This window comes from Mauremys mutica, chromosome 21 (assembly GCF_020497125.1).
Source record: "Mauremys mutica isolate MM-2020 ecotype Southern chromosome 21, ASM2049712v1, whole genome shotgun sequence".
Classification (NCBI taxonomy): Eukaryota; Metazoa; Chordata; order Testudines; family Geoemydidae; genus Mauremys; species Mauremys mutica.
Window position 1 is genome coordinate 23,566,024 of NC_059092.1, and position 12,896 is coordinate 23,578,919.

General features: G+C 40.4%; 1 protein-coding gene across 14 annotated transcripts in view; it reads left to right on the forward strand.

Moving 5' to 3' along the window:
- EIF4G3 (eukaryotic translation initiation factor 4 gamma 3) overlaps positions 1 to 12,896 on the forward strand; it is a 502,573-nt gene that overhangs the window by 230,464 nt on the left and 259,213 nt on the right. For 7 of the 14 annotated variants that reach the window (XM_044996525.1, XM_044996530.1, XM_044996527.1 and 4 more), the window contains exons 5-6: positions 347 to 460; positions 4,510 to 4,542. The exons of 4 other annotated variants lie outside the window; for them this stretch is intronic. In XM_044996525.1, the coding sequence (XP_044852460.1) occupies positions 347 to 460; positions 4,510 to 4,542 (147 nt within the window). The remainder of the gene's footprint in view (positions 1 to 346; positions 461 to 4,509; positions 4,543 to 12,896) is intronic. 3 more of the 14 variants (XM_044996529.1, XM_044996536.1, XM_044996531.1) reach the window with 2 other exon arrangements.

The window sequence follows — 12,896 nt, forward strand, 5'->3', positions numbered from 1 at the left end:
CTCTTCTGGAACTTTCACCTCTAGGGAATTCAGAGAAGGGTTAGTCTTTGTGGCCTATTGAGTCCTTGATCTCTGTGCTGAGAGAGCCAACTAATTCCAGGTTTGATGGTGTTTTTATGACATGGTCAGCTGCACATTTGTAACTGGGCAGAGACCCCCAACTCATTTCATTTAGTCCCCAGTTCTAATCAGTAATGTGGGATAGTGATGATGGTAAATCTTTTCTCTATAAGTATGATCATCATCTTTATCTCTAATTGTTGAAAAGCAAGAGTAAATTTACATGGTTAGAACTGGAGCAAAACCTGACTGAAGAGCTGCATCTCTAAACCAGTTTTTTTGACAGCCCAGCAGAACAGTGCCAATACATTGCACAGACAACTGGAAGAGGAGGAAGGTTTTGGAACAGAATCCGGTTTACAGGTCCCTGGCTGGAAGAGGCTGGATAAAATACTGCATTGTAAGCAATATAACAAACTGTACTCCTTCTTGCAGGCAATTGTGCCAATGGCACTGTTTAATTTTTTTGTTGTTTTTTTTTTTTTACCACATGATTTTGTTGACTGATCTACAGAAATGCACTGATTGCTTCTTTACTAAAAACATGAGATACCATGGCAGTTTCTGCCAGGTTAAACGGTGAAAGAATGGTTTGGGAGGGTCTGATCTTTCAGGATTTAGACAGGAAGAATTTGGGCTTACACTTAAAGGGATGACACTTTCAGAATATTTGGCTGAAAATTCACAAAATTGTAGGGATTTTGCCACATAATTAGAGGAAATAATGAAGAAGAGTTTGTCTGCAGTTGTCAGCTATTTTTCTGTGGTCATGAACTATTTTATTTTAAACTATCCTGTATGCAGTTTTTGCCATCTGCTCTGCTAGTGACCATTACCACTCCATTACTAAAAAACCGCACATATAACATTCCATTACAACCCCTATCCCCAAAACAAATGCATGACTAGCTGGTCCTGAACTACTCTTGCGTTTTGTTCTGGGTTTGATTTCTTTTAGTTTTATCTTCTTTTCTGGTGGTGATGGGAGGGCAAAGAGCGGATGAGGAAGATGGTGTGATAATTCCTTTGCCATCCTGGGATTCTCTAGTGTAGTCCAATCCATCATACAGCTGACCCAGCTGGTGAGGATAGGTAAGCTGTTGCACTGATGAAGTGACCCTAACACTGCATTCTTGAGCAGCCAAAGCTTACTCCATTCTATTTCTGCATTAAAGGGCCATTGGCAATTGCACAGTCTAGGCATTTCTATTCCTCTCTGGACAGCTGCCTTTGCAATTCAAGTTTCAGAGTAGCAGCCGTGTTAGTCTGTATCCGCAAAAAAAACAGGAGTACTTGTGGCACCTTAAAGACTAACAAATTTATTTTAGCATGAGCTTTCGCTCACGAAAGCTCATGCTAAAATAAATTTGTTAGTCTTTAAGGTGCCACAAGTACTCCTGTTTTTTTTGCAATTAAAGTGGCTTCAGATATTTTCCCATTTAGTTTTTGGAGTGTAATTTGTATTTGATACCAAGAATTTCAAACTTCAGTTCCAGTTGGGGAAAAAGTTTTAAATACTGTTCAGCCCAAGTATAATTACTGCTTTACTTCCATTTCCTGTTGTCAATCCCAACCCTAAACACTAGTTTATTTTAAAGCAATCTGTTTGATGTAGAGAAATTGCTGAAAAACATAATCTGGGAGACAGGACTGTAGTGGCTATTGTAATAACCCATAAAAAGTGGTTATATTCATGCAGTGTGCAAAATCTACATCAACATATGTAGAAGTTGCCAGCAATGTGCAAAAGGGTTTGTGAGTGAGACCAATAAGGGCATGAGTGGCAGAAATGTTGGATCCAGGTTTCACAGAAGGCTGTTTTCCTCTGTATCTACTACCTTCACCATCTAAAGGAAAAATAAAGTTTCTATTTTTACTCTGAGCCAGCAGTGACTACAGTTTGTTCTGTTGCTTACAGCTACCAATAGGAGTAAAGAATATTGTCAAAAAGAATTATAAAAATCAATAGCCAATGGTGACCAGTGCAAAATAGACTAGGGTACTTTTCCACTAACTTTGAGGTTTTATTTTATTTTTTTCTTATAACATGTATTACTTTTTAATCATGGAATATATTTTGGCTTAAGTATTCTTAAGATGTAACTTTCCCACTCTTATTTCAGAGCCGATTAAAAGTTAGAATTTTCCATGGAACAATGATAAGACAGGTACTTCTGCTCTCAGGTTAATCAACACTGTTTTTTGCACCCCACGACTCTCTTTGTAGGGATTTTGAAGCACATTGCTTTTTCTGCTTTCATTAGCAGATAAAATAGAGCCTGTAGTCCATCAGGAAATGTTTATGTTGGTGCCTTGTCCTTGTCAGGGGAAGTGCTATCCTGTTTTCTCAGATGTGAAACAGAAGAAATGAAACCTGTATTCTGCTTTTGGGATTCCTCCTGTGAAAAATCTGACTTGAATTGTAATCTGCACATCATCTCCTTAGAATCATCATAGTCTCCATTTACTACTGCAAGGATCAATAAAGCCACCACCCTCCAATATACCTAAAGGTTTCGGAGAGGGATTAGAAGTTGTGTACACCAAGTGTCTCTTTAGTATGTCACATGACAAATTGCCAAAACTATTAAAGCTGAAATTTTAATTTTTTAGTCTAATGAATTGACATTTTCTTGTGTTTTTAAAATCTGAGGTTTAGTGGAAATGTCACACAGGGGACAGTTTAGGATGGAAAAGAAATAAAGTTGTATATGATTTGTGAATTGGTACTATAGATTATACTTTATACACTCTTATGGTAGAAATACGCTGTGTGCATTTCTTCTTCCTGAAGAATTTGATTATTCTGCATCCAACTGTAATGATGAGATGAAGGTAGGAGGACTATATAAACACTGTAGAATAAACTATAGTATTTATAGACTGCTGCTTGGAAGTATTAAATATACGCAATTTTTAAAAATGTTTCTAAAGGGGAGAGGAAAATCAATTCAATCAGTGGTGAATGCTTGTTTTGCTTCTGTCATATTTGGTGGTGTTAGGAATATTAAGAAGCAGGGAAATGGGGCTGTAAGCCAGCCTTACCCCATTTGCTTATTTTTATTTATTTATTTATCTGTCTATTACTTTTTCTATTTGAGTGAAGTAAAAACTCAGTAACTTGAAACCAGCCTTTGTCACCTATTTAGAATATTTTAACTATCCCTGTAGTTTGCATACGAAATGTACAAACTTCACTTATAGGTGTACTTTTCTGCCCTTATTGTTCTTTATTAAATTTCCATTTTAGAACATATGGTAGCACACGAGAAGAAAGTAATATGTATTAAATCAGTCTCTGCACAAGTACCATGAATTAGCAGAGCTGTACTGCTTTGCTTGCTTCCCTACGTGTCTTACATTACTGGCAGGCCCAGCTAGCAACAAGGAGAAGTGCGCACACAGTGTTTTGCTGCTGTGCATAAAAACTCAATGTGGGATCTAATTTAATGTACTCTGTTTAATTATTTGAGCTGTTATTAATAGATTACCAGATATCATTCAAGGAAAGACTGGAGTTCAGTTAACACACTGAGAATTAAGGGCTTAAATGCTTAACTTGATTTCTTCTAAGAGATACCCTTTCATTTTTATTTATATTTTTCCATGCCTTGCATTCATTTTTATTTCTATTTTAACACTCAGCTAATTACCAGATAATGTTCTAAATGTTCATTGAGTGTGTTAAATGCTGAATCCTTTTCCCCATTGTAATGTGAGAGGGTGGGAAGTGATTTAATGATATGAGCGCAGAACTGGGAAACAGGAACTCGTGAGTTCTGTCCAGGCTCTGCCATTGGCATACTCTGTTTTCCTGGACAAATCATGGGTTAACCGATTTGCTTCAGTTTCCCCATGTGTAAAATTGGGAGAACAATACTTACCACCACATAGTGGGGTAGGATTACATGCTAATGTCTGTAAATACTTTGAAGATGAAATGCACTATATATGTGCAAATTATTGTTTTAGTCTTGTTTGCCTCACAGAGATTTGCATGCATTCCCTGTAGTGTGCAGGACACTAGAAGTGCTTACCTGGCTGTTAATTGCAGTGTTGTAAGCAGAGGTGTCCTCCACTCTCCAGAAATTGAGTCAGTCAAACCACTTTAAGGATATCCACTTGTCTAAAACACATAATATTTTATTAACTTATTAAGTATATCTGTATTCATATAGTAGAATGCCTTTAAGATGACTAGCAGCTTTGGTTGTCTCTCTCTCTCTCTCTCTCTCTCTCCCAGCTCTTGGGCAGCACACTATCACTGGAGTGGTGTTAACCTGTTATATTGTAGTACCTGTCTGTCACTGTCCTTCAGCAAAGCTTTGACTTTTTGTGTTTTTTCTTGTGGGTTTATTTTGCATGTAGTATGACATTTCGTTTTTTGTTGTGGGCTTTCTGACTCTTTGTGCCTTTCCTTTTGTGTTTGTTTCTCCCGCCTTTCCTCAGTTTGCAGCGGGGCCTCGACCTGCCCATCACCAGGTACAGTACCCTTGCCCCTTCATTATCATCCTAAACTAATCTGTTGTGGGAAAGGGGAGGTTGGAGGTTATCCACCTACTAACTTTAAAAATGCAAGCTTGCTTTGTGAGCCAGATCCTTTCCAAATGTTAGCACCTGCTATAACCTCAGCTAACAAGCAACCATAATACCCGGTGATGCTTTGCCTCCTAATTAATTTCACTGCACTTACTATTAACAATCCCATTAAAAACATTGCTTATCTTAAAAAAAAATTGCAAGACTATTGCCAGGTATCTTTCAGATTTTCTTGCATTTGGGGGAACCTCTGAAACTTGCTCAAAACTTCAGATGGTTTCAAAGGGGAGTACACACAGATTTCAATGGGAATTTGACATCCAAATTATTTTGAAAATATCAGCCTTTAAATTCTAATGGCTTTTAACAATGCATATTAGCTGCCAATTTATAGGGCTCTGAGGTATACTGCATTTGAAGGATATTTGTCATTTGTTTGCTATATTGTGTATTACTGTATATAGCAAAGTTAAATTTCTAGGTGTCTGTGTGGTATTTCTGATGGTTAAATTGAACTTTATACGGAACTATTTAGCTGTAATATAGATTCAGTTCCTAAGCAAGGAAGAAAATATGAAAAAGTGTATGACCTCTCATGTATATGGCTCATATATGTAACTTGCATTGTGAGAAAGCAAAGATCAGTAGCTCATTCTCTTTGTCTGCTGGTCTTTCAAATCTTTGAGTTTTAATTCAAAAGTAAAAGCAGCAAAGAGTCCTGTGGCACCTTATAGACCAGAGGTAGGCAACTCATGGCATGCATGCCGAAGACGGCACGCGAGCTGATTTTCAGTGGCACTCACACTGCCCGGGTCCTGGCCACTGGTCCGGGGAGATCTGCATTTTAATTGAATTTTAAATGAAGCTTCTTAAACATTTTAAAAACCTTATTTACTTTACATACAACAATAGTTTAGTTATATATTATAGACTTATAGAAAGAGGTCTTCTAAAAACATTAAAATGTATTACTGGCACGGTGAAACCTTAAATTAGAGTGAATAAATTAAGACTCGGCACACCACTTCTGAAAGGTTGCCTACCCCTGTTATAGACTAACAGACGTATTGGAGCATGAGCTTTCGTGGGTGAATACCCACTTCATCAGATGCAGTCCGACGAAGTGGGTATTCACCCACAAAAGCTCATGCTCCAGTACGTCTGTTAGTCTATAAGGACTCTTTGCTGCTTTTACAGATCCAGACTAACACGGCTACCCCTCTGATACTTGAATTCAAAGGTAGTAACTATGTTTTTTGGGTGGGGAAGATTTTAAAAGTTGAGTAGTGTATATGAAAGTGATGGGAAACACTAACTGCAAAATTAGTTGAAATATCAGAAGTGATCAGTTCAGTCCAATAACAAACAAACGAATGGTATATTATGGCCTACTCAAAGTGTCTGATAAATCTCTTTATCTTTTAGCTCTATTGTGTTTTTTTTCATCCTTACAAAAGCCAGTTTTCCCATACAAATTTTTTTTATGAGGGAGAAGATCTTAATAGATTTGATTATTTCTTTGTCACATGCTATATGCTTATGAGGACTAATATTGCTGCCACTGAAGTTCCTGGAAGAAGTTCCATTGACTTCAGTGGAGCAGAATCAGGTGCTTAATCAAGGAAGGTTTGCTCCATGGGAAGGCATTACATTGGTCTAATTTCATTCATGCTAGTCAGTCTGACGTCAGGTCTACACTCAAAAGTTAAATTGACCAAGCTACTGCACTCATAGTACCCTGAATGATGTAGTTAAGCCGACCTAACCCCTGGTGTAGACAGCTTTAGGTTGATGGAAGAATTCTTTCATCCACCTAGCTACCACCTCTCAGGGAGCTTAATTAACTATGCTGATGGGAGAACCCCTCCTGTTGCAGTTGTGAGCTTCTACATTGAAGTACTACAGCGGCGCAGCTGTGCTGCTGTAGCATTTCAAGTGTAGACAAGCCCTGAGCAATACTAGTGTAATATAAAGAGTGAGCTATGGTACTTATTGAAGATGATAGCGGGTGGCAGAGATGCTATCTCACGGTAACAGGTGAGTCTGTTAGTGGCTACAATGAGAAAACTATTATAGATACGTTTGTTGTTCCCAGTGTATACAGTCTCATGAGGAAGACATGCTTTCTAGAACAGGGCAGACAACAAGAGTTTAAGATACTTAATGCACCTACTCATTCACTCACATACAGAAACCACATGTGAGGAAGAAATTATCATTTGTTACTGTTTATGCATAGTTTTAAGCTCACTTGTTGCTGTGGATTGTATGGATAGGCTTATGGTGAGGGAAGAACCATTAAAGGTGAGTGTATTTGCACCTATCCTTTACTGTGTACTAATAAGCACCATGACAGAATTGATAACTTGCTGTGAGACCTACCATTTCCTTTTCTTGACCTTCTCTGAAGTTCTGTGGTTATAAAAGGAGTTATGGGAAAACTAGTCCCAGTTCAAAGATGAGGAACGTTCATGAGTTCTTTTCTAGATCATTTACCAAAAGACAAAATTTGTGTTTAGTGTGTCCTGCTAAAATTCTCTCCTAAAATCAGTGAGAACCAGGTGTACCCTAAATATGCAGAATTTGGATCTAGAGATTTGCAGATCTTTAACAGTTAGCGGTGTATAATACCAGTATAGCGTAACAGGTAAAAAGTGTTTGGTTGCTTTACAATTATAATCGAGTTAGGAATCCTACTACAATATGTTTAAAACTGTTTTATCCATTGGACCCAGCTGTGACCCTATAACCAGGTTACAACCTGGGAATGTCCAAGGCTTTAGTATGCTTACAAAACCAATACATAGCTTAACTTTGCTGCAACCAGGTTCTTGACTCAGTTATAGTTGTTGTATAGACAGAATTATCTCTCAGAAACCAGAATTTATTAGAAGCAGTAGATAGCTCAGTTGTTTGAGCATTGGCCTCCTAAACTCAGGGTTATGAGTTCACTCCTTGAGGGGGTCACTTAGAGATCTGGTGCAAAAATCTGTCTGGGGATTGGTCATGCTTTGAGCAGGGGGTTGGACTAGATGACCTCCTGAGGTCCCTTCCCACCCAGGTATTCTATGATTCTAAGACCTAGATTCTTATCTGTTCCCAGTATCCTCTGGACACAGTTCTGTGTGTGTGAGGGGGAAGAATGGGATTGGTGCATAGGCAGGCTAATTCTGAGACTGATTCTATGCCTATGTAGTCCCTGGAGTAGTTTACATTAGGGGTTCTCAACCTTTTTCTTTCTGAGCCCTCCTCCCTCACAACATGCTGTAAAAATTCCATGGCCCACATGTGCCATAAGAACTGTTTTTCTGCATATCCAGTAGATTAACAGCCAGGGCTGGCAGTAGAGGTTAGCAAGAAGGACAACGGCCTAGTGCCCCATGCCACAGGGGGCCCCGTGAAGCTAAGTTGCTTGGGCTTTGGCTTCAGCCCTGGGTGGTGGGGCCTGGGCTCCAGCTTTCTACCCTGGGCCCCAGCAAGACTAACACCGGCCCCTCTTTGGTTTATTTTGGTGGCCCCCTGAAAGGCCCCCCAGAGGGCCCAGGATCCCTGTTTGAGAACCACTGGTTTATATTTTGCCAGTGCCAAAGGGTGATAAGAGAGGGAATCTGACCCTAAACCTGAAAACTGACAGTGAGAATGTTGTGCTCTCGTATTAGGAATCCTCAGGCTAACTTAAATTATTATTCCCATGTGAACTGAAAAAAGTTACAAATCACTACTTTACACAGTCTTTACTCTCTTGGGTTAATTAAAATGTTTTGCAGTTGTTACTTTGAGAACCCAGAATGAGAATTTTTTTTATGCAAAACATTTACCAAATACACATTTACCCCGATATAACGCTGTCCTCGGGAGCCAAAAAATCTTACCGAGTTATAGGTGAAACCGCGTTATATCAAACTTGCTTTGATCCACTGGAGTGCGCAGTCCCGCCCCCCCGGAGCACTGCTATACCGTGTCATATCCGAATTCGTGTTATATCGGGGTAGAGGTGTACTGAAATTTACTATATTGGGTACCAACTTTTGCTATAATTGACATTTGGAAAAAAGAATTCTTGTCTTCTAACACAGTATTAGGAAGAGCAGGTTTGTATCCTAAATTTAAATTTTCTGTCTAATATGCACATTATATTATGGTAGAGTCACATCTCTTGTGCATTGATTCCATATCACTTTGAATGAACTCATATAATACAGAGTATTCTTTAGTGCTGTTTCCTGTAATTATTGTATCATTAATATGCTCTGATGAGCATGACTTATGTTCTTGAAGTGACTGGCAACTTTATAAAGAATGTATTTAAAATATATTATGAACATGTCAGTTATAATTATTTGAAGCCTATTGATGCTATAAAAAACATAATTGAAGCTCTTGCGATTCATAACCTCTGGAAGCCCAGTTTTAATGTTTTTCAAGTAAACAACAATCAAAGTCAAATGAAAATAGCTGCCATGGTTTTGTTGAAAAGCTAAGCAATTGCTCCTCTCTCCCTTTTCAGCAAATGTATTTCCTGAGGTAGAGGATGTGTATGAGTGTGGGGAATGTCCTTTCCTAGCTCTATACATGGAGCCAGGAAGGGGAGCGGGAGGTGTTCTTCACTCCCCACCTCTCTGTACAGAGCCATGCGGGAATGTTCTCTTCTCCTACGCCATCCTTGAAGACAAAGATAGTATTGGAGTGTGATCTTCACATACATGGAGACTGGGAACCAAAGCGCATGCTGCTGGTTCCACTATGGGAGCAGTTGTTAGCTCTTTTTCCATTAGTGGATATTTGAAAGGACAGAGAGGCTGTGAAGGAACATGGCTGGTACAACCATGGTGCTAGTGCTTAAACTAGTGCCAAGGTGTAGTAGAACCTGTTTATATGTTTTTATTATTTCTTTTAATTTAGCCAGAGACTGTGTGATGGATTCTTTTATAATGAAAGATAAAAAATAAAATACAGAATATGATGAGCACTGCTAATACTGGAAGACTTTCATCCACTTATAAACTACATACCATCACCTTCAGGCAAAAGTTTGGAAAAAGAAATGAGCCTTACATCATGCCCTTTAGGTCAGCACTCAGGCTTTTGCAGGCCAGTTAGGGAAGTAAATTCCAGAGCCAAGGACCCTCCCCTGCAAAATCACTGTCTCTGGCACCCAGATCTTTAATTTCAGAGAGAGTTTTAACTCAAGTTCCCCAGCTGATCTCGGTGAGATGGTGAAGATGCAATTATCTCAGCCAAGACCCAAGCCAGATTAAAGATCAGAGTCAACACTCTGACTTGTACCTGGTGGTAAGTGCACATCTCTCATCCACTAAGAAAACAGCATTCTTCGGAAGTGTTTCTATCTTTCCTGTGCAGACACTCCCTCTCCCTCTCTTAAGGGTCAGGGAAAAGTTATCCTGCCAGTCAATTCTTCTCTTTCTCTTCTGCCTCAAAATTAATAACAAAGGAGTTGTCTAAGGCTATGGAGATGCATAATTAAAACAAGAAAACAGCCTTAATGTACAGGTCTGATTTGGTTGTAATCTTGAAAATTCGTTGCTTTGTTCTTGTGTTTCCATTGTTACTTTTTTCAGCCTTTTGCAGGGCCATGTCTGCTAATGTATCTGTAACAATTGCTAGCCTTTAATTGACCTGAAAATATGTTGATAAATGGCTAATGTTTATTATGTTTAAAATAAATGTAGCTTGTTTGCAGTACTCCTGCTAGAGAGACTTCCTTTATTTTTCAGTCATATGAGGTGTGCTTCACAGGCTTTTCAATGAAAATGATGGTTCCATTTAGAAGCATGTCTTTTGCATATGGCAAAGCAAGCTCTTCCCCTCTCCTTTCAGAGTTCTTGACAATTTAGAATGCATAGAGTTTATCTTGTGCACTGCAATATGCCAACACATAGACAAGGGGGTGTTCAGCTAGGCCAGTGTGCTAAAGAGCATAATGTAGATGAGACCTTGTAACAGTGTCACTACCCATCTCACATGAGTGCCCCCTTTTCAATGAGGCGGCACCCGCCTCTCATGGGCGGGTGCTGCCCTTTGGTTGGTTGAGTGTGAGCCTGCTTTTAGTTTTAGTTCTTATATCGGGGTGGCACCCGCCTCTTGTGCACATCACCGGGCTGATGGTTCTCTCAGTGGGTCTTCAGCGACTCAAGACACATTCTGCGGCCAAGACACATTCACTGTCCCCCCTTTTGGGGTAGACAGTCCCAAGTTCTTATCACGGCCTTGTTATGGGGCCATAGCTCTTAGGCCTCTTCCCAGAGGCTCTGCCTTCTTCAACCCCATGCCGTGGCCCACCTCAGTATCCGCAGCTGGTGGTGTTTCAGCAGGCCTCCCTAGGCTCAGTCTTCAATCAGACCAGCGGGACCCATCTCATTACCCTTGCTGGCCTGGCCAGGTTCTTTGCTCGGTCCCCCTGGGCTTCAGCCTGCCCGCACTGACCTTCCGTTGGTCCTGCTGCTCTTCCCGCCAGCCAGGCACCCTGTCTTCAGCAGCCTGGGCTTCAGTCCTGTCCGCAGTGAGCCGTCCACGGTATTGCTGCACTTTCACCCAGGCGTCACTCCATCTGCCCCTCTGATTGGCTGCTCCTCTGCAGCCGCTCTAGGCTGTCTGGAGGACTTCTCTTTGCTTTATTCTGGGGCAGGGTGATGCAGGGCCATGAGACCTCCAGCAGGGGGCCTCCGGACCTAGTCCATCCTGCCACACACCTAAAAGGTCTCATTCCATCTTTAATTTCTGATGCAAAATACAGATTTTTGCAGAAGAAACCAGAATTCTTCATTTACAGGTGCCCTGTATATGGAGCTGTTATGTGTCTTTGTTTTCATATGCTTGAAGAAAAAGCATTTTTAATTGAAAGAAGAAAATTAATACCAAATTAACAATGAGGCAGTGATTAAAGGTTCATTTTCACTTTGTAACGAAAGTGAGGTTGTAGAGTAAAAACAGTTGGTTTGAAACAAATGTTTGTCATGTTAGGGTACATCCACACTACCCGCCGGATTGGCAGGTAGTGATCGATCTATCGGGGATCAATTTATCGCATCTTGCCACGCTCCCCATCGACTCCAGAACTCCACCAGGGCGAGAGGCAGAAGCGGAGTCGACGGGGGAGCCGCGGCCGTCAATCCCACGCCGTGAGGACAGGAGATAAGTCGAAATAAGATACGTCGACTTCAGCTACGCTATTCCCATAGCTGAAGTTGCGTATCTTACATCGACCCCGCCCCTCTCCCCAGTGTAGACCGGCCCCTAGACATAGCAGTTTTCTAATTTTGTATAAGATACATTGTGGCATTTAGTTCACAGTGATTAGAGCTTTGTTAGGTCTTGCAGTACTTAGGCCAGGTTTACACTACAAACTTATCCACACCCCTGAGTGATGTAGTTATACAGACCTAACCCCGGTGTAGACAGCACTGTGTCAATGGGAGAGTTTCTCTTGTCAATTTAGCTACTGACTCTTGGAGAAGTGGATTAACTACACTGACTGGAGAAACTCTTCCTTGGGTACAGTAGCATCTTCATTAAAGCACTACAGTGGTGCAGCTGTGCTGCTGCAATGCTGTATGTGAAGACAAACCCCTAGTCTTAAAGAGAGGGAGGGATTTGTGGGAGAGGTTGTCCAGAATAGGTTGCTGGTGTTGAGGATTTCTAACAATAACCACATCATGGAACTCCTTACCCTAAATGCTGGTCCTGACTCTGTATTGTACGTGCTCCAAAGTAACACTTGCATACATGGGAATGAACTGTGGACAGTTTCAACCTTAATTCTGAATTTCCTTGCTCTTGTCAAGGAAGGCATTGTTAGCATTGCTTCAGCCTAAACTTGTGACATTAAATTGTTAGAAAAACAGAGTTGCAAAATACCACCCTCCAGGAGTAGGTTTAGATATTGTCAGCTTACCTTTGGAGGGGAAGTGGAGAGGATAGGGTATAAAATGTTTTGCCAGCTAGGGCTTATTTTGAATGCCTGAAACTATATACAGATTAGATGTACTCTCATGCTTCGATGGATTTCTGCTTTTTTCTAGAAATAAGGCCTAAGTTTTTTTCATTTGGAAGGGTTTTCTGTATCTAAAAATAATGAAGTAAATTCTGCTAGAGACTTCTCTCTTTGGATTGACTTTTTTTTTAACTTGATTCTCCCCTACCCTGTTTTACAATAACGAGAAGGCTATTCTCCCTGCTCTTGTGTAAAACCCCTCTTAGAGACTCACTTTCTTTGGGAGGTCTGCTAACACTGACCCACATGTTAGTATGGCATTGCGACCCAGCGTTCATGTTTGCAA